Genomic DNA, 23425 nt, shown 5'->3' with positions numbered 1-23425 from the left:
AAAATCAAGGAGGGGGGCAATTGGCTATTTTTGGTTTTTCATGAAAATATGGTTAAGATGACTAGGGCTACAATAAGGTTTTTTTTTTTTTTTTTTTTTTTTTTTTTTTTTTTTTTTTTTTGGTACCTACTGCTACTAAAAGCTGCATACAAAGGTCTTTTCATTAAAATAAAATTTCTATTTATTCCCACTTTTTAAGAATGTTTGTTTATATTTTATATGTTTGTTTATATTTTGTTTTATATTTTGTTTATATTTATGTTTTATATTTATATTTTGTTTCATAACAAAATATGTTTTTTTATATTCTACTTAACCGATTAAAAACATTCTGCTTCTGTTTGCACTGTCCTTAGTATTTCAAATTAAAATAAATACGACTTAAAACTTTTTTTTAACCCTGCTAATATTTAGGGCATGTTCTGCAAATTAAGGATGGCATATTACCAAAGATTGTCCTTTGGGCCCACCATCTAGGGCCAAACAAAAATAGGTCACCCCTGAAATGGGTGAGAGGAAGTCAATAGTCAACATACTTAGAATCTATTTTTGAACTGTGGAGTCAATTCATGGAAATTTACGGAGGGAGAAAAATATATTTTACAATTTCTAGGGGGGCAACTTTGTCATTTTTTTAATTTAAAATGTCCAAACAATATATACTTCAAAGTCTAGGGGGTATGCCCAAAAGTCTAAGAATGCCATTGGACCCCCTGTCCTCTTCAATTGACCCCACTGATATTTTGAGTTTAACTGTTCTCATTTACAAACTAATATGGGCAGAGTTAAATTTCATCGTTTGAATTGCCGAATATATATATAAATATATATATATATATATATATAAATATATATATATATATATATATATATATATATATATATATATATATATATATATATATATATATATATATATATATATATATATATATATATATATATATATATATATATATATATATATATATATATATATATATATATATATATGTGTGTGTGTGTGTCTGTGTGTGTATTTAAAAACCAGTGGTCTTTTTCATAGAGTGGAATATTCTTCAGTCTTTTAACAGAGACTGAGACAATAAGAAGTCCTGTGAGCCACCTGAGCCCACTCTCTGTGGTCTAGTGTCCATCTTACAATACCACTTTTGGGACAACTTTGCCACTCGTCTTCTCCCCGTGCCAAGGGGTGTACACGTTTTTGGAAAGTGCCAGTGCCTCGTTAACACACAGGGTTAGAATTTTTCCGGGAGATAAAGTATAGACTTAAGTCATTTGATATTGGCGCTTCGTTTTTGTTACGAACATTACAGGAGAAGTCTTTACAACCAAATAAGAGGTAAAAAGGGAATACCAAATTTAAGGCATAACATTTATATTAAAAATAATCCAAAATATGAATTAATTTTGTTTGCAAAAAATATTTTGTTTCAAATTAAAAACAGAGGTAGATATAGAAATGACTTTTTTTAAACTGCCTGTATCAACCTATATACATTAGTTTCAAATATTACGCTTGAACTTCCGAGTCCAAGTTAAGAAGTAGAATCTCTAATAATTTTAAAATTAGAATTTTTAATTATTTTATCATCAGCACCATCATCCAAATTTTAAGAAAGTAAGAGAAATAAATGAACGTTATCTTGGAAACCTCTTAATTTATTGCATTCTATGATGGAAATCGGAGAAAGTAAAACAGTTTAAAATAGAGATGAAACCTTTTTATTGACAGTGAATAGATATAAAATTATTTAACTGGATATTTCCAACACTGTATATGTGTTCGAAATTCCAGTTAAATAATTTTATATCTATTCACTGTCAATAAAAAGGTCTCATCCCTATTTTGAACTGTTTTACTTTCGTCATGGAAAGGCAGTGTGGTCTTCGAAGTTATCTACGTCGGAAATTTGAGAGATATAAGAACACATCTCGATTGATTTTTCGATATCCTGATGACTCGAACGAGCTTACTCGGGTTCAGAAAGACAATCCAACTACAGGAGGAACAACCAGTTACATGAAAACTCAAGGACGTCGTTTCGGACGGAGGGGGAAGTTGCACCGCCCCCAATAATTTGGAGAAAATAACTATTATATATCACATTCCCATTGACTATCCAGATATGGACCTCTCTTGTCCCCCCCCCCAAAAAAAAAAAATTCTGGAGCTAATCTACTGTGAATACTTAATAGTATAAACTATAAACTTCATAAAGTGTAGTGAACCCATTTCTGTAACTGCAATCCCGAGCTTTGTAAATATTTCCATATAAATTTGGTATGCTCTGCATTATTCGTATTTTTGCTTTGTTGCCCCCACCCCCTCTCCTCTCGAAATTAATTTTTTTTTTACGCAGTGAACAAATTTCAAGTTCTTCAGAGCTTACCACAGTGATACAATTTTATCATGGCAAAGCAAAATCCATTGTGGCACTTTTAGTTTATATAGTGGCACTGTTTTATTCTGCAAGGGAAAGCTGCTCCTTATTCCTCTCAGAGCGACCATTTCCCATACCCGAATACAGACTGTGAGGAAATTCCCAAATTTCTGTTTTTCTTCCAGTTTCACTATGTTCTTCTTCTGTTCTATAAATTGCCTGTTGGGTAATGCTTTTGTATAACGTAAGGATATTTAACAAAAACCTAGTAGGGGGCCAAGAAGTATTCAATGACGAGAAGTAGTAATAGTTCTTATTGGAACAACAGCTTGTCCGAGGCATCTCTCGAGTTTTTTGGAACAGGAGGGAGGAGTTCATCTAGTGGCATCATTTCACTAAAATTGTAGTGGGGGGGGGCAAATGTATTTTTCAAAATCTAGAGGGGATATTTTTCACTTTTGAATGGAAACGCCAAAAAAAGGTATTTTTCGATGAAAATTCCAAAAAAAGTTATGTTCAATTAAAATATAAATATTAGTATATTTCCAAATCAAGGAGTGAAAATATCTTGTGCCCCCTCCCCCCAGCAGTATCCCCTAGAAGATCATAGCATTGATGAGAAAACAAAAATACCAGTTTAGCACCCCTTCAGAGGCTGCACACGGTGACAGCCGTCCCCCTTGTCCCACTAGCTACGCCACTGCCAAGAATAAATAAAATCCAGGTACACCCTTCTTCCTCTCCCTACAGTTATTTCCCATATCCATATAAACCTTTATTTTTCTTCCAGATTCTCTAATTTTTGAAATTTTAGTTTCAAACAAAATACTTGAGGGAAAAAACTCATTTTTCATCAGTTTTCATGATTTCCGTGAATTAATGGACAATTCCATATCAGTATGACGGCAATTCGAGTTTTTATCGTTGACTTAATTTAATGCACGTACTAGCCGACAAAGCCACTTGAGAATTCAAAAACCCGTCACAATCTTGATGACACGTTCTTATGCTGTTGCTACCCACCAATCAGGATCCTGGATTTAGAGTAAGTGACTTAACTATTGGTTAAGATGACAGTGACACATAGATTGTCGCAATACCCATCAGAATATTTATGCCCTGCCTAGAATTCTTGTTTGATCTTGGATATTTCGAGATGAATGATTTACTGACAAAGAATTTGGCCACTACAGTTTGATCAATACAATTGTAAATTCCTTCCATGCAAAGTTAAAAAGTTTAGACTTTGTAATCATAAGCTTCCGAAGTAACTATCAACGAAAACATGACCGGAAGTGAAGTTGGGCTGGGGGGGGGTGTCCTAAAAAATAACAGCTTCAAGCAAAAATTTTTGGGTTTTGCAGCTATGTGAAAGTACAGTGAAAAAATACGTTAAGGGTCTGTATCTGAGATGGGGAACGGGTCGGGAAACGCGGGGATATTCTTCAGTTTGGAAATTAATAAAAATAAAAACAAATTTTATTTGATAATTTGAATAAGAAACGCCAAGAAAATAGGGGAACTTAGGATTTCAGGACAGAGCCAGGCCCCTTTGTACGTTTCTAATTAGCCATAGTCACCGATTGAACGGTATTTTTCGCAGATTAAATATGGATCACAATCTAAAGCAAATTTAGGAGTAGGAAAAAAATACCGAACGTTTTCCGTCGATCTTTCAAATTTTGAATGCTTCCTAAACACCAGTAGGATAAAACAGTACTTTCCAAGCTGTACACAGCTCCATTTTGGGTGAGGATTTTCCCCTCTAGGTTTTTTGCGTCCCCCTAGATTCAGAAAAACACAATGCTTTGTTATTTTCATTGGAGAATACCCTTTTTGTTGCTTTTATTAAATAAGTCAAAATCCAAAATTGCCAAATCGGATGCATTGGCTATAGAGTCATCTATACTCTATAGATGTTTCACTAGTTCTGTTAATTAATAGTGATGATTGGGGGAGAAATCACTACTGCTTTTCAGAGTAATGGGTGTTTATCCGTGAAAATACTTAGTAAAAATTGGTCCATACGCAGTACGCACACAAGACTTGAACAATCGACTCAATACTGGTTATTTTGTATGAATTAGTCAGTTCACTATCCTGTCGTGAAACTCCACTTTGTTAACACGTTCCTTTTTTTCAGATAATAGTGGCACTAATTCACAAAATGTATGGAGATAAGTAATGTTTTGTTTGGTGTCTTTTAGTGAATGTACAATCAGTGAAGTATTCTTAAAAATTTGGAGAGGGAAATTTCCCTACCCCTTCCTTGAATTGGGCACTTAGCACTTAATTTACCACAGCAAGAATTATGGGGGACAGTTCAAAAGGCACGTAGCTCAAGCATTTTTATTGGGGGGGATGGAAGAAGGGTTCATACCTAGACAATCAAGGGGCATGTTTTGCTATATAAATTTTTTTCTTGAAATCGTCGGAGGGCAACTAACCCCCTTGCCCCTCCAGAACGACGCCCCTAGAACTTACCCCTACAAACCTCTCCTTAAATAAAGTTCTGATAAAAAAAACAGCTTAAGACTAAAGCATTCTCTAGTTTATACTACTTTTGCTTTTATAAATAAAACGAAGACAAAATATATAGAAAAAAATATACTAAATAAAGCATAGAAACCCTTAATTAAAAATCATAACCGTCATATTTATATTTTTAAATCATTTATAAAAAAAAACAACGTTAGTAATTTGGCAATATAATTATGATAAATGTAAAACAAAAATTGCGACACAACAGGTATTCAGGTGTTGATTTTATCCTTATAAAAGAAATAAGAGAAATGGCTCACCATGTTCTGCCCAGGTGTGTCCACAGCCTTCGCACACACGTTGTTCTGACTGTCGTGGCTTGAATCCCCCGCAGCTGCATTTATTTGTACCACATAATATTGCCTGACATATAAGGATGTGTTAATAATATAGAAAAAAGCATGTAATTACACTTCCCATAAAAAAGGTCATAAATGTGTTGCCAATAGAAACAAGTCATATCATGCATTTTTAGTTCTCTGTAAAACAAAGGAAAGATGGATCTTAAGCTAAGGAAAGGAGAAATTAAAAGAGAGAATGAATAAGGTTTATACCAAGTGACTTGATAAGGGTGAACTCCCAGTAAGAGTTCTGTGACATAAATGTATTGCTAATAGAAACATGTCATACCGGGAATTTTTAGTTCTCTCTAAAACAAAGGAGAGACTGAACTTAAGCTAAGGAAAATGGAAATTAAAACAGAGAATTAATAAGGTTTATACCAAGTAACTTAATAGGTATGAATCTCCAGCAAGAGTTCTGTCACAAAATAAGATATGGGCAAAAAGTGAATTTGACCTAAAAAACGGGGAAGAAATATTGCTTCCACTGGTCTTAGCCCCTTCCTAAGAAAATTTACTCATTTTGTCCCCTCTGAACGAAAATTAATGACGTCTCCCAGCTTTTTATTAATTGGAATGCCAGTACTATTATAATTACCGATTGTAAACCATTAAAATACTTGTTAATTTCATTGTTTTATCCCAATTATCAGCCTACAAAATTTTCCTTTGGTTGTTCATGACCGTGCATCAGTGGTTTGGTTTCTCTAAGATTGAAATACTTTCCCACAGAAATTATTTTTGATGGATTTCTAAACAACCCGTTCATCATCTTCTTTTGTGACTATACTGTAATTTTTTAACCCTGGGAGCCTTTTAGACTTTTATATTGATTAAAAGGAAGCATTTGTCCATCTCTTTAATTACCCCTTCTCATCACAATTTATCACGATAGCAAAAGTACTCAGGAAGACATGTTGTTCAATGAACTGTGTTTCCTCGATTCATCTAAGGAAATTCCCGTGATTGCCTTTTTCTTATCGCTTCATCACTTCGTAAAGACTTCATCGAGCACATAAAGGCGTACGACATCCGTTCATCTAAGTGATAATGTTGTCCTAAGATCATCAACGCTTAGGAAAAATTCATCAAAGGTCCCCGTCACAAGCACTTGGACGCTCCCAGGATCTAGATCGCGGTTTGACAATGGATTGAGAATCACATCCCATTACTGCTGGACTTTGGCTAATCTAGATATGACAATGGAGCCTCTAAGTGTAGTAACTAGCTATGGCAATTAATGGGAGAGAGAATATGGGTACGAAATGTCATGACACTGTTTTCCTATTCCTTGATCAATAACAGACAATGGACCTAATCCATTGGGATTCCAAAGTTTATTAAGACTCCCCTAGATTTTGAAAGCAACATTGCAGTATCTCAATTATACATGTCATTGACTAAAGACTGTTATTACAAATGCAGAAAAGACTGAATTACACTTACTTGTGCTCTTTTGGTGTTTATTCCCTAGCCAGAATCGTCAACATAAGTGAGCCTTGCAGAAGCTAATCTCATCCAGCTCATTTTATATTCGTTAGATTTTGCCATCAAAGGCCTTAATTAATTGGGAATTTATTTTCAAGGACATTCCCGCCCAAAATGTGAATTAATATAAAAAAACGGTAAAGAAAATGTTTGAGTCACCGACCATTCGACTTTTTTTTTTACACAAGCCAATTTGACTTAGTACATACTGTTCATTTTCAAGGACATCCCCATGTAAGATGTGAATTTATATCAAGAGTGGAGGAAAAAATGTTTGAGCCACCGACCACTGAATTTTTGCTTTTTTTGTAGAACCCAATTTGAAATGGCAAATACTTAAATAAAATAAAAAACATACTGTAGATTCGAATATAAAAGCAAACATAAGCAAGTCGTAGACACATTTGCAAGGATATTCCAAAAAAGTGGATTAAATTAAAAAAAAATCATTTTCAAGGATATCCTCACACAACATGTGAATCTATATCAAAGTGTAAATAAACTGTTAGATCCACCAACCATTGAATTTTTTTTACATAAGCCAATTTGACTTATGAAATACTAAAATAAAATAAAAAAAACACACTATAGTCAAACATACAAGAAAACATAACGAAAATCCTAGACGTATTCGTAAGGACATTCCCAAAAATGGGGATTGACGTAAAAGAAAATTATTCATTTTCAAGGATATCTCCACACAGCATGTGCATTCATATCAAAATTGGCAAAAAAAACAAACAAAAGACAAACGTTTGAGCCACCGACCATTGAACTTTTTTTCTCTTTTTTTGCAGAAGCCAATTTGACTTAGTACAAACTAAAATAAAATTAAAAATATATTATGTATTCGAGCATACAAGTAAGCATACCAGAAATCCCAAACGCACTTGCAAGGGGTTCTAGGCGTTCACCCCCTCCCTTCGGAAAATATAAGATCCCTAAAAATACCCCCTCCCCCATGGAAAATGAATCTTTCCAATTTTGAGAATTTTATTTGAGATTGTTTTTTTTTATTTTTCGTAGGGGAAGGAATTTTGGTACTTGTGCATTGTACGACACTCACTCAAGTTTACGCTGTGTAACTCGAAAACAAACCGGTTTCTTCGTTAGTTTCTCTCAGCTTAGGGCGAGACAAGACAAGGACAAGTGACAGAATAGACGGGAAATATATAGTTTGGGTTATATATTGGCACATAGGGGGGGGGAGAGGTCAGTTTGGAGTCAGAAAACAATCCTTAATTCATAATATGCAGAGTAATTGGACCTAACACATTTCGCATGCAAACCCGCTATACTTTAACCCCCCTCATAATGTGCAAATATATAGCCTAAATTTGTTTCTAAAGGAACAAAGAAACTAACGAAGAAACCATTTTTTTTTCGAGTTTTAGACATCGTAAACTTGAGTGAGTGGTGTATAATACACAAGTACCGGAATTATTCATGGAGAGATAACCTGATTTCCCGACATTATTTAAAAACGATCAGTAATTAAATAAAAAAAAAACAGTTTTTCAACTGAAAGAAAGGAGCAACATCAAAACTTAAAACGAAGAGAAATTATTACGTATATAAAAGGGTTTGCCTCCTCCTCAAGACCTCGCTCTTTACGCTAAAGTTTTTTTTTATATAGAATTTTAAAACAAAGCTTATCAATCAGTTGGTAATAACGAATTGTAGTAAGGAGCAGCCGAACTCTAATAGTAACCGAAACTCTAACAAATATAATTTTTATACCACTAGTTACATCAAAAGAACTTTATTTTTATGCTGATTTTAAGTATATAAGTTTCTGCATGTTTAGTCTTACTCATTAAAAGTTACAAGCCTGAGAAAATTCGCCTTATTTTAGAAAATAGGGGAAAACACCCCCTAAAAGTCGTAGAATCTTAACAAAAATCACATCATCAGATTCAGCGTATCAGAGAACCCTACCATAGAAGTTTCCAGCTCCTATCAACAAAAATGTGGAATTTTGCATTTTTGCCAGAAGACAGATCACGGATGCGTGTTTATTTGTTGTTGTTTTTTTTCCAGGGGTGATCGTATCGACCTAGTGCTCCTAGAATGTCGACTACCAGAAGCATGTTACCTGAAGCTAACACAGCTGCGTACGCCCCTCCCAGTTTGTCTGATCCTCCCAGTGAATTGGACGTGTCTGAGCAAAAAACAAATTGAGAAAGTATCCATATATTTGGACTTAATCCACTAAAAGAAATTCTGGCCCCCTTAATTTCTGGCTCAGTTGTAACGTAACCTCCTGGCTCAATTGCTATTAAAATAATCAGATTATGCATCCTTTAATATTAGTCTCTCTTCGCGACTCTGCCAGTTACTGTTTTCACGAAGACTAATTCAAAAAGGTGAAAAAATGCTTTTCAGTTTTCAGTTCATACCAGACGTCTTATTTGTTCACAATTTCATAATCAACAGAATGATGTCAAACCATGGCCCTTCTAATCTACTGTAAACAAAAGGAGCAGACAAGCAATCGCACGAATTTATCAGTTTTTTGACAACTAACTTGCAAAAGGAAATCAAGAAGCTGACGTTCTCTGAGTAAGCGACCCGTTCCGAGTTTTATTGCTGACACTCACGAACGTTTATTTATAACCTATTTAGCATATTTTATATTAAACTCGGACTATTTATGTCTACATTCCAACTGCTTATTTGGCTTTTTTACTGACATCTTTATCTGTTCAACTGTCACCACGTTTGCACTTTTACAAAATTTAAATTTAAAAAGAAAACTTGTTCCCGTTCTCTGTACCCCATTCGTTCCAATATACATGAGAATAACTTCCCCCAGAGAGGCATGGTTTATAAGCTAATTTTCGTTGCCCAAGTGGCAAAGTGTTTCCTAAAGCCGAACCCTTAATATTGAGGCTCTCGAACTTTACACGGCCTCCGGGAGGATTTCGAAAAGGGATTGCCAAGTTTCCAGTGCTGTTTAATTTGCATTTCTTAAACCATGTGTAGTAGCGACAGAAAAGATACGCTCCAGCTTCAATCATAATTGAAAAGCAGCGGAAATTAGCATTTCATGAAAAGAAGATCCATAGGGAGTTTCCACAATTCCAAGGCTTGGAATTTATTATAGATTCTAAAGTTTTTTCTTGTCGAAATAAAGAAACATATACGTCCTAAAATAAATTACGGCCGTGTAAAGTATGACACCAAACAGAAAGGGAGATATACATCAATGTTAAAGTGTATGTCTTAACTTTTTTGTTTTTATATCTAATATACAAGTCTAAAAGTACATAACAAGCAGAAAAAGACAGTTGTGTAAGACAATTTTTCTACATCAAGAAATTTAAAAGAAAAATTGCCAGGCATACGATATTGCTAAGATATTTTGCATTTTTTCCTTATCTTCGATGGTCTAGTCATTTACTCGTTTTATTCTCTGAATTTTATCAGATACATAGATTTCTTCTTTTTTTGGGGGGGAGAGGGGGTGGTGATGGACGTAAAATAGCTGAAACAACTGAATAATTGCATATAGAAAGAATTAAGAAGTAGTCACAAAACTGTGTGACGTCAAGGGCCTCAACTGGAGGTTCCCATTCTGTGCATGTTTGATCCTCTCTCAGATGGTAAAGTCGATTCCAAGCTTCCATAGATTATAAAGTCTCTAACAACCTTTACGTTAACTGTTTCTGAGACTGAGACTTTGTGCGTTTATGGAACTTTGTTAAAGCCACAATATCCTGGTCATTTTATGGACATATCCAAACAGGTAATTACAGCTAAATTAGTTCATGACAACGACGAAAAAAAGAAGAAGATGCCAAATGATTGTTGGTATTGTGGATCCAAGTCATTCATTTAGTTTATGTTTAGCTGCTGTTTTTATTTGAAACCTTGGATTGTCTTGAAGATAGCCAAGACATTGATTGGTTTTAAAATGACTTAAGAAACGAGTTTTATTTGGTTTTGGAATTGGCGAGTAATGCAGGGTGTCAGATGTACGCATGCGTTGGTGCTCAGACTTTTCTTACTTTTTGGTCAAAGTCAATTTTAGTCATGGTTAATTGTATGGTTATTAACTTGATTAAGATTTTGGGTACTTGCGTAATATACTACACTCACTCAAGTTTACGTTGTCTAGAACTGGAGAACAAACCGGTTTTTTCGTTAGTTTCTTTCAGTTTAGCGTCAAACAAGATAAACACAATTGACAAAGTAGATGGGAAATATATAGTTTGGGCCATATATTTGCACATTCCAGGGGGGGGTATTTGGAAGTTAAAATTTAGAAAACAATTCTTACTTCATAATATGCAGAATAATTGTACTAAGACATCTTGCAAAAAGACCTGCAATACTTTACCTCCCCCCTAATGTGTCAATCTACAGGCCAAATTTGTTTCTTAAGTATCATGTTTTCATCCTATTTTGTGTTGTTTTAATAGGATTGAGCGTCAAAAACAACAGGTTCTAATTAAATCAAGCACTTGAGTGAGTGGCGTATAATACACAAGTACTAGATATTTACACTTAAAGAAACGGTGCTGACTTTCTGCAATGTAGAAATATTGCATATTTTGCGTGATAAAGGAGAAAATAGAAAAATGCGTTTTGGGCGTTCTGACTGTTAGTAAGATGCGATAAAAAACTAGGATGTCATTTCCCCCACTATTTCTATGAGTGAAAAAAAGAGAATATTGGTAAAACTGAACCTCCTGAGAGTGAAAAATTTAAATGAAATAAAAAAAGTAAAATATGAAGTGAGTCAATTAATAGAGCTTCCTTAGTTTTGCGAAACATAAATTAAGCCCAAGTTTTCCGAAAATGTCACACAAAACCTTTGAATCAATTCAGCTATTCTTAAGATAATAGAATAGACTAAACCTAAATATAGCATAAACAGAATCATTTTGACGATTAATCTCAATGGTTGTGATCAGACATGTACTCACGGAAGAAGGGCCATCGGTTGCGTGCCCCCTACCCCGAGGTGTCAAAATTTTATGATTTTTCTGTTAGTTCTTATATTTTCTATATAGTGCACTCATTTTCGGTGATTTTTTCAAAATACCTTGAATTCTCCCTCCCTACCCTTCTCCATTTTTTGTACGTGCCTGATCATCATTAGCTGGTGATACAGTAAAATATAAAATGAATAGTTCTTAGATTGCTCTTGTTCACTCTATTGAAATTCTCTATTTCTGAAAAATAGTGTATTCTTCTCCATATTATATATTTGTACGTTCACATGTCACAACTAGACTAGAGCTTGTCACAATAGAGGGAGTGTCACGCACAGTTGAAATGGTCCCTTTGAGACAGTAGTGACACAGAAAACATGCTTTGGCTGTCAACACTGTCAATTTAATTGTCACTAATCCGAGTAACAAGTAGTGGTTTAGTTTTCATTTTCCCGGAAATCAATTTTACAGCAAATATTGAGGGATCTCTAGAATAACAGAGAAAGTTCTCTCTCACACTCACAAATACAGCTGCTAATAGGTGATACAGGGATCTAAATAAATAAGGAGAAAGTCGAGAGAAGTTTTTTTCAAGGTGGAGCAGACACAAAGGGTTAGAAAAGGGTTATGTTAGGATATTAGGTAGTCTGAAACTTGAGGCTAATTCTTCTATCATTAGTTGCTAATATGATATAATTAAAGTTCGAAGAATCGAGCATCTTGAGATTTGAATGATTTGTTCTAAAATTTCTTTAAAATTTCAACGTAATTTGTATTTTTTGGAAGTATTTGTTTAACTATGCCCTCTCCCCCTTGAATTGAATCTTTATGTATGTGCTTGTTGACAAATCTCAGAAGTGCAAACTGAAAGCCCCTAAAAAGCCTTCAAGCTACGAAATAGCAGCTAGAACATGTCACTAAGAGGATTTATGATTGTGCAACATTAAGATAGCACAAATAATTAATGAATTTTAATTAATACATCGTAAAATTTTACAGTGATTTTACTTATAAAATGATCTCACGTTGGAGTTTCAGGATATTTTAATTTTACTAACAATTTGTAGATAAGTTGAAGTCTCAGTTGAAAACACATGTGTTACAAATTTAGTAAAACAATAAAACTAATAGAAAGATCACAAAATTCGAAATTTTACTATGAAAATCGGAAGTTGCAGTCTGGCTTCAACTAAAAAACGAGCAGCTTTACTTTGAAAATTAGTAATGTTACGTCAAAATGTAAAAATTTAATTCTTTTGTTAAAGAAAATCTAGATTCTACCTTAAAAAGGAAAATACTTCAGGAAAGCACCCAAAAGGTGCTGTAGAAAGCTAACTTAAAAGGAGATCAGCTCAGTAGGGAGGGGGTGTTGCCCCCTAATAATTTGGAAAAAAACACAATTTATTAAGCAAATTTGCTCTCTATTTTGAGCAGATGATTGTTTTAATCCATACTCGTTTTTAACATAAGAAAAAATGGGAAAAATAGGGGTTCATTACACTTCATAATATATTTCACATTAATATTTTTCCGAATATACTGCCTTTGAAACTCATCAAGTGAAAATGTGAGCCTGTTCACAACATTTGAAAGGTCATTTTTCCCCTGATATTTCAGGTGCTTTTACTTCCTAAAATCTATCACTTCAAGCTTAGGTTCTCTAGTTTCAAAACTTCCGTAAGTTGAAATGAATACACCCTCTACATCTGCAAATAAAACAGAAATGGAATCATTGAAGAATAAGACGGTAGATATACAGTGAATATAATTTCCTGAATGAAAAATAAATCATAAAAAAAAATAAAACTTAATGCTTTTTATATTGGCATTTGTACTGTAACTAGACAGGTCAAATCAGTTGCAGTTTAATCATAGAATTTGGTAGAGTAGAGTCCGCTCCAGGAATCATTTAATTGTTTTACTTTTTATATCAAGAATTTAATTGAAATTCTGGTTCTCTTATTTGTCATGCCTAATAAGCGCTGATACCATCCTATTCCCTATGTTTCAGGTTCACACACAAACCCATAAATGTAGAACCGCCTATGTGTATAACACCATACTGACTTCACTTTTCTAAATATTTCCACTTTTTCACTTTTTTTTATTTTTTTTTCAGCTATTTTCACTTTTCTAAATATTTCCTTCAACCAGCTCAAAAAATATTGACATAAATGTGCTAAGAATTATGAATGAAATTAGTTGTATTTCACACAACGTCTCCGCTGTTTGTGGGACCTTTACCTCGGCATCAGCAAGCTGTACGAAATGTCTGCTGAGAAAAGAATAAAGTGAATTTAAACAAAATAAATATATATTTCTCTTACAATTTACAAATTGTATGTGCTCGTATAATCGGTATCAACCCATTCTCTTTTTCTATTGTTTTCAGTTTTATCATGCAGCACTAGGAGTCTGAGCTTTGCTTGTGAAAGGAATTATAGACATAAAAACAATATTCAGTGTAGCCCCCCCCCCCCATCCAGAAATGTATACCGCCCATACCCTGATATACACAAGAAAAACTTTTGAGTAATTTTTATAGAATTTTTGTGGGGAATTTGTCACAATATGTTACACAGTCTGTGGTGTGCTGCCTTTGGTTTTTGTTTCGGCTTTATGTGCCCGGCTGAAATCAATGCTATTACTTAATAAACATCGGTGAACCCACAAAAAAAACATTTTAATAGAAAATCATGAATAATGTTCCAATAAATCACGTAGCCTATATTAAAAGTTTAGTACAACAAAATAAATATTACAGAGTCAAAATCCATTCAAAATTGTGAGCAAATGAATAGCACGATACTCCGGGCTATTAGAATAGAGCGGGGTTCAATTTTTAAATTGAGCATCCTGTGCTGGGAGAGGGTTGGGAGAAGTGGAGGGTGGATATGTACTGCAGCATAAGTGGTAAATCTGGCTGAAAAAAGCCAAGTGTGTACGATATTCCCCTTCGCCCACCAGAAAGCCTGTTTATGCTATACTACTGTAGTCTCCAGCAGCACATTGCTGACAAATCGAACAGTTCGTGGAAACGAACTGTAGGTAAGGAGCGACCCGGCTTAATAGTAACCAAAACAACGGAATATCGATAACAATAGATATATCAAAAGAATTTGATTTTTTATGCTGATTTCAAATATATAAATTTCATTGAGTTTGGTCTTACCCATCAAAGGTTACGAGCCTGAGAAAATTTACCTGATTTTCAAAAAAAAAGGGGGAAAACCCCCCTAAGACTCAAGTTATCTTAATGAAAATCACACCATCAAATTCAGTATATCAGAGAAACCTACTATATAGGTTTCAAGCTCCTATCTACAAAGATGTGGAATTTTTTTTATTTTTTCCCAGAATAAAGATCACGTATGCGTGTTTATTTTTTTTCCAGGGGTGATCGTATCGGCCCAGTGGTCCTAGAATATCGAGAAAGTGCTCATTCAGCCAAAAATCAAAAGTTATAGTGCCCCTTTAAGTAACCAAAAAATTAGAGGGCAACTAGACCCCTCCCCTGCACCATTTTCCCCAAAATCGTCCAATCAAAATTTTTAGATAGATTTTTTGTTTATCATAGTTGAAAGACCCAATAACTATGCCTTTGGGTATAACATGACCCCTCCACAGCCACAGGAAAAGGTCTTTAAGTTATGAGATTTGCCCATTGTTTACGCATAGTATTTGTTATTGGGATGTATGTGTACATTTTCGGGGGGGGGGACAAATTTTCTGCTGAGTGTTTTTCTACGAAGGAATTTTCCATGGGGAGGGAGGTTTCCAGGGAGTGAACTTGTCAGGAGAAATTATACACTGGGGAAATTTGCCAGAATTCTTAAACAAAATTATTCTTATGTGTCTTGCTTTCTCTTTTCCGTCTCAATTTTACGCGCGGAGTTGTTAACAGTAATTGTCAGTTGTAAAGTTTCTCCGGGATTCAATTGTCTAAAGGATATTCCATTGGGGAGGGTGTTTTTCTGTGGAGGTGGGGCCAGATTTCCTGGCATTTTAAAAAAGATCAGAAATTAAATAAATAAAAACAAGCTTTTTCAACTGAAGTTAGAAACAAGTTCTTTGTTAACGCTAAAGTTTGAATTTTGTCCCAATTCCTTAAGAATGACTCCTGAAGCACAGGGGCCATTTAAGTAGAACAATGAGACACTTTCTTAAAAGTACTAAACAACTTTAGCGTAAAGAGTGAGGTGTTGAGGAGGGAGCAACCTTCTTCACATACGTAATAATTTCTGTTTGTTTTAAGTTTCATTGTTGCTCCTTAATTTCAGTTGAAGAAACTTGCTTTTTAAATTTAATTTTAGTAAAAGCCAAGCACCAGCAATTTTATTTATGATTGTTTAATGTGTTTATTGTTTATAATGTTTTGCGAACATTTTTAAATTCACCAAGTAACGAGTTTGTTAAATCATAGGCGCTTGAATAGCACCTACTTCAACAGTACCCCCCCCCCTTGCCCCCTCCAATAAAAATTCTGTAGCTACGCCCCTGACTTTACCATCTTGATCAAGCGTACAAATGAGCAACAAAACATTTTCCGTATGTCCTTAATTCATTGCTGATTCTGTCCGAAGTGGCTTTCTTTGCATAGTGTCTTAAGAGATATGATATAGCATTTTACAGGGCCGTATCCATGATTTTTATTATTGGGAAGGGGACTAGAGAAAAAACTTTAAAAACGCATCAAAAATTTGTTTATATCTATTTTTGTTACGTTTTTGAGACGGTAACAAACATTGTCGGTGCTGTGAGGGGGGGGGGGGGCTCGTGTCATAGCCCCCACTCCCCTTCCAGACACAGCCATGGTATTTTATATAGTATAGTATAGTATTTTGTATTTCTATAGTATAGCAATTTGCCATATTCCTTTGTTTTTTCGCAATAAATATCTATCTTAGATATTATAATTATATTATATAAGCCCACTTTTTCCTTCATGATACGAGGTTGAGATGCACTTGCATCAGTTTGTCTCCTGAAAGTACGGTTTCGTCCTAAAATGCCTAGGAGATAAGGTCACCTAAAACAACACTGAAATTACAGAAACAAGGTCTTTTGAGTAGTCAGTTGAATTAAAATACAAACAAATTCAGTGCATTATGGGGCAAGTTCCACAACAGTGTTCACTAGGGTGAACACTATTACGACGTATGAGCAGGGATATCAGGGTCCTGAAACCTAGGAAGAGGGAGAAAATACATATGTGTCTGCTAAATTTTCTCTAGTTTTATCAATAAAGACAACCTCCAACTTTCGTGAGTGAGAGACTACCCTGACCAAAGAAATAATTTTTAGAAACTAGAAAGTTTAAGAGGTTCACGTTGGCTCAGCAGAGACTTGTGTCGTGTTGGTTGGAATACAAGGAGTGAAATCTAAAACATATTTATTCCTACGATCTTGTGACAAATCAAATAGCGGATGTGTATAAGGAGTGTATGGGGGTCTCTACCCCACTCTGCCCGGAATCTCCTGAGGTTTTGGATGCTTCTTAAATTCCCATATAATTATCTTAGTTTTGGTGCTTTTAAAATGGTCATCAGCTGACATGACAGCAAACAAGAGGCTTGAAGATAATAAATATAGGATAATATCCCAGATAGGAATTCCAAGAGCTGAGGGGTGGACCTAGAACAAAATCTTGGGGGGAATGTGACAAGGGTGCCAATGAGCAAAATCTTGGGGAGACAATGTGACAAAGGTGCCAATAATTGACCAAATTGACAAATCTATTCTGAAAAAGAGTGAAACAAAGAAAAAAAAAGGGAAAGAGGGCACCAGAAAAAAATCATGGGGACCAAGAGCCCCCTGTTCCCTTGCATCCGCTGGTGCGAAAGCTAATTAGTAAACTTATTTAATTTATGAGCATAAGTATATTAGCTTCTATAATTTTAAAGTTGAAAATTCTTATTAGATTCCTTTTTTTTCATTCTCTGTGAAAATATCCGTCTGAAGTGTTATTTCAGCTGAAAAAACTTGTTTTATTTTGATTTAATAAAAATAAGAGAATATATGATGTATTATAAAAAATATTTTGCAATAAAAAATAATGAGTATAATCTTTTATTATTTCACTAGTAACTATTTGTTTTTGATACCAAGAAGAATTTGGTCGATAAATTAGATTATCCATTAGACTGTTATTTAATTGTAACTTTTAATTAATTTAAATTATGAATATACGATGTATTATCTGAAAAACACTTTTACTGTAAAAGTTTTTGAATTGATTTATTGTTATTCTGTGACGATTCCCCAAGGAACTTGATTTGTGAATTGGGGAATTTTTTCCTGAATGCTTTGACATCCGGGTCAATTCATACACATGTCCACTGGGGAAATTACAACTAATTAGTTTTTGACAACTGGAAAAAAGTGAAAGAGACCAAATGGCTGTTGTCAGTATGGATTCTAGACGACAAGCCACATGGGTGGGGGTTGAATCCTTTCCCTCATATTTACATTAGCGTTAAAATGTCTTTGTCGACGATCGTATGTCACAAGCTGTCAAACGACCACACGTGTGACGGACACCGAACACGAGACCTATGAGAAAACCGCAGCCTACTTGTCACATGACGGGCGTTGTATAAACAGAGCTAAATCTCGTATATTGACGCCTCAGAATGAAGTCAAAATAGCTTGGGAATAGATGACAAATTTAAAGTGTTGTCGTAAGGAGGAAGACTGTTGACAGCTAGGAATTTGTCCCTGCTGTAGTTTTTATTTCGACACCTTCAGAAAAATAATAACTAAATACGCATAAAAATAATGTAGACGAAGTAATATCGTAGATATTTCAAACCTGTACTGAAGGGGAGGGATAGGGAGGGACTGAAATAATGTTAGTTTTGAAAAGAGTTGAAAAGCCGTGGGCGGAGGCCACCTTTGTCAAAGCATCAAACAAAAGACACATTAAACGTAAATAAAAGCATTTTGTAAGTAAAATTAAACCCAAAACATGATTGTCTCCAAAAAAATTGACTGACATTAAAACTCAACAAGATAAAATTGTGTGTTGGGAAATGGCACACCATACTCCATAAATGTAGGGTATTTTTCCTCTCTACCCCCTAACTTTTCACTAAAGTTTGACTAATACTTCTTCAGAGTATCGCAGAACATCTACTTACCATCTACTTTTACTTTTAGTCTAGTAAAAATGTGGTTTGACCTCAAACAAACTGCTATACAAATGATTCTTTCACTACCCGACTAAAAAATATGTGCTGATTCCAAATCTAAAAAGTTTGCCTTTCACTAATTTAAGATTTTTTAGGTTGAGGGTGTATTTGGTTAATGTAAAGAATGCCGTCCTAAAAAGACAATTCTAAATTTGGGAAGTAGTTGGGGGGTTTCGTTTAACATCTCTACATATCTTAGAACATTACAACAACTTGGATTGACGATGGAGAGGATGAGGTAGTTTCTGAGGCAAATTTGAGGAACATAAAAGTCTAACTTTTTCGAAAATCGTCATCGTCCCCGAGTTTCTACATTTTTTGCTCAACACTTAAGTAGCAAATCACCTTGCATACGAAGATCTAAATAGGATTTTTAACATTATAAAAATCATGTAGATATAGTTGTATAAAATGTGGTAAGTTTTTTAGGGTTTTAACAAAAAATCTGATTTATCAATTAAAACTTGAATAATTCCTGAAAATTTTAACACAATCGCGAAAGTTTATTATGTAAACTGCAAAAGTATTTATATTGTCTGAGTGATAATTTTATTTTTTTAATTCCAACTAAAAGAAAATTTAAAATTAGTTTGGTTTTCCTTTCACTTCAGTTGACTGGTTATGTCATTTTATGGGGTGGAATTTTGGTCTAGAATGATGATTCATTTCATCTGTAAGAAAGAAATACTCGAAGCGGACGAGAAAGCTGTTGGGACGGAAGTAGGACCGAGAAGCATAAACGAATAAAGTAAAAAGCAAAAGCGAACTGATGTGACGGCTGTTGTGGGGACTGTTTTCACAAGTCATGCCGAAGTTCTTACACAAATGCAAAGACCATTGACCAGGACTTACGATTCTTAGTCAAGCAAACATAACTTTAAAGATGTTGAAAAGGTGGACTACTTTCTCCTGGATTTTCCATCTATCACAAAGGAGCCATTTCTCAGGAATATAGTAACTAGCGAGATTACGACTGAGTAGATGGACGCAGACGAGGCTGTACCAATAGGTAGAAAAATCTTGTATGGTTTGACTGGAAAAGACGCAAACATTTACACTTTCAAGAAGAAAGCAACTGCTATTACTATAAGAGTGCAAACTAACCTGAAGTCAGCAGCAGAACTGCCTACCGTTGACCCTGCTTTGATGTTTCAAAGGCTGGTCACTGTTGCAAGGAGTTCAGCTGAAGAACTCCAGACGTTTTTCAGCTACGGACTCTGCTTCTCACCACCTTCGTTATTTGAGCCGAATGGTCTCTTTGCGGACACACCAACGCTTACCAATGCGTTTTGGCGCAAAGTTGAAGGACTTCAACCAAAGACAGATTGCATGCTTAAAAGTTTGGATGAACCTCAGTATGTATTAGAGCCCTTCTACATCGCTTGCTTTGGGGAAATGCAGCACGCACGCGGATACATGCACCAAATATGTCGACTATGTGAAGAGAAAATATGGATGCACTTTCATACCGTTTGACGGGTATTTATCTGGACGCTCAATTAAAGACGCGACGTATGGGAGGAGGAGCGGGTCTATAGGCTGTCCTAAGATCAACATTCAGCTGTAGATGCGTTGTTTAGTAAAAAAGGATCAGCTCCTTAGCAACGCAGAAAACAAGCAGACAATCATCAGCATTTTGTCCGGCTACTTTAAGATGCAAGATGTGAAGTGTACCAGTCGCCAGCCGAAGCTGTCCTGCTGATTGTAATGTCTGCGGTAGAAGCGACAGAACGCCGACCCACTGTTAGGAGGAGACACAGAATTACTAGTCGTTTAACTGGACCACACGAAGCGAGACTGTAGACGAATATTTTTCCATTCCGAGTCAAAGTTACTGAAAACTGGAGGCCGTCTGTGGGATATATTGGCAACTAAACTGAAACTTGATGACACCCTTTGCGACCAAATTCTTTCCCTCCATACCCTTCTTGGATGCAATCCAACTTCACGAATTTATGGCAAAGGAAAATCTACACCACTGAACCACGGGAAAATAAAAAAAAACTTCCAGGATATTGCCGGACTATTGTTAGATTCAGATTCTACAAAAGACGACATTGGAAAAGCTGGAAAGAAGGCCATACTTATCTTATTTAAAGCTGCAGAAAATGAAACAAGTTTTGACCCGGTCCGCCACAGAAAATTCCTCGAAAAAGTTGGAAGTTCTGGGAAGCATATAGGGGCAAAAACGCTCCCACCAACAAGCGATGTTTACAAGTATCATTTGCTTCGAGTATATTTCCAAGTATAAGCGTGGAAAAATGTACCTTCCCTTCTGTCAGTGATTCTCAGTAATTTTAAGAGCGAGTGTTTGACTCTGCGATGTTCTTGCAAAAAACATGGCTTAAAATGTACCTGGGCTTGTGGAAACTTTAATGGAGTCGGCAGTTTTCCCAGTAATGGAGTTTTATTTGGAACTAGTGTTTCGTTTCCGCTAAGGGAAGCTCTTTGACAGAATATTTTTCTTGTTGTTGCCAAATATACGTTCCATCTTCCTTTCCTCCTCCTCATTCTTACTCACTTTCACAAAACCAAGGTTACGGGCATACTAGACTTTACCGGGACCCAGTCTTGGCTGTTACCAAGGTGCGAGGTTGTAAATGTTTTGCCATAGGCCAAGTTTGATATACACCTGCAGACTGGACCTCTCCCAAACCTCACTCTCCTTCAAAACTTTAAGCCCCAAGCAATTCTTTTGACTTTAAACATTTAGTTTCATGTTTATCAGCAAAAAAGCGTAGAAATGACATATCTAATCACATGAGTCAAAAGAATCATTTGTATATCAATTTGTTTAAGGTTGACCCCTTTTTTCATAGTTTTCCTAGACTATTTCTCTTACTTAGAGCATTTGTTGGTATGGTACTGAGACAAAAAAAAAATCATATTATAGCGTAAAGAGTGTAGAAATTGAGGGGTGGCAGCCTCTTCGTATATATGATGGTTTTTGTTCGTTTCAAAGTTCAAAATTGCTAATTTGTTTCAGTTGATTTTTAATATTACGTATTCAGAGGTAGCGAAAATACGAGGAGGAATTTTGCCCCATGTATTCTTTATACAAGAGTTCAACTATCTATTACTGTAGCCTGATCTTTAGGAACTATCATTTTTCGTTAGAAACCACCGTTTCGGAAATCAGAGGAGAGCATTCATATGTCAGCAACAATAGTGCACGCTTGCTTCAAATATATTCCTCCATCTAAAGAAATTGTAGGATGTAATTTTCCTCCTCCACGTTGATCTACAGGACCTCTCATAGAGAGGTTTTGGGCTTAAGCATTTTTTTGAGGCTCTGGATTTAGAGGATAAAATCATATTAAAAATTTGCATTCCTCTTCCCCCTAATTAATGGCACACAAGCAGGATAAGCATAGTTGGCAGCAGGGCCGTATCCAGAGTTTTACTTTATTGGGAGGGGGGTACCAAAATAATTTTTGTGTCGTGAATTACAAGATAAGAAATTACTCGGGAGGATCGGTTTTGTATAGTTTTCTTTTCTGCATTTTAACAACCATTTACGAGCTAGAGAAATATTAAGGATATGAGGGTTCAAATCCTGCAGCCCACCTCCCTGGATACGGCCCTAATTTGCATGGATGTGTAATCCGCTTAATTTAGATGAACCTATACCTTATAGTCAGGCATTCGGGCTATCTTTTTATGCTTATATTAGGTGATTGACTAACCTGCAGCTCGCCTCCCTGGATACGGCCCTACTTGGCATGGATGTTTAATCCTCTAAATTTAGATGAGTCTTTACTTTATAGCCATGCATTCGGGCTATCTTTTTATGCTTGTATTAGGTGACTGAATAACATGCAGTCCCCTCCCTGGATACGGCCCTACTTGGCATGGTTTTGTAAGCCTCTAAATTTGGATGAGCCTTTACTTTATAGCCATGCATTCGGGCTATATTTTCAGGCTTATATTAGGTGATTGACTAACCTGCAGCCCGCCTCCCTGGATACGGTACTTGGCATGGTTTTGTAAGCCTCTAAATTTGGATGAGCCTTTACTTTATAGCCATGCATTCGGGCTATCTTTTTATGCTTGTATTAGGTGATTGACTAGCCCCTTTCAATTAGAGGTATAATCTGCCTGCATTGTATCCATCCTCAACTCCTGCCAAATTGTAATATCCTTATCTTTCCCGTATTTTGTCTGGAATGCTTTGATGTCTCCTGTCATGCTTTTATAGCTTTGGGCAAATCATTCCATAAGTGATCAGACAAACTTTTTAACCACTTTGTGTATATCCCTTAGAATTCTTGGGATTGTGATCTCAAGTTTAGGGACGCTTTATTCTAATAACATTTAAATTAATTTCTTAAGAATGGCATATGCTATTGGAGTTATTGATCTATTTGGGTTACGGAAGTTCTGTCATGCAGGAAAGAGTATGCAAAAGCTTAATTTTAGAGAATATATTGTGTCATAGGAACTTCATAGCGTTTTTTTTTCTAACGGGATGGTATCTGATAAAAAGAAACGTGGATACTGCAAGTGTTAAAATCAAGTTTTGCATATACCGTAATGCGATT

At 35.3% G+C, this 23425-nt stretch overlaps 1 protein-coding gene across 3 annotated transcripts in view; it reads right to left on the bottom strand.

The window, feature by feature from the left end:
* The window catches only part of LOC136039289 (zinc finger protein basonuclin-1-like), a 166218-nt gene that overhangs the window by 116243 nt on the left and 26550 nt on the right, over positions 1-23425 (bottom strand). For all 3 annotated transcript variants that reach the window (XM_065722894.1, XM_065722896.1, XM_065722895.1), the window contains exon 3: positions 5186-5288. In XM_065722894.1, coding sequence (XP_065578966.1) covers positions 5186-5288 — 103 coding nt within the window. The remainder of the gene's footprint in view (positions 1-5185; positions 5289-23425) is intronic.

This window comes from Artemia franciscana, chromosome 19 (assembly GCF_032884065.1).
Source record: "Artemia franciscana chromosome 19, ASM3288406v1, whole genome shotgun sequence".
Classification (NCBI taxonomy): Eukaryota; Metazoa; Arthropoda; class Branchiopoda; order Anostraca; family Artemiidae; genus Artemia; species Artemia franciscana.
This window is presented reverse-complemented; position numbering and strand designations above follow the sequence as displayed.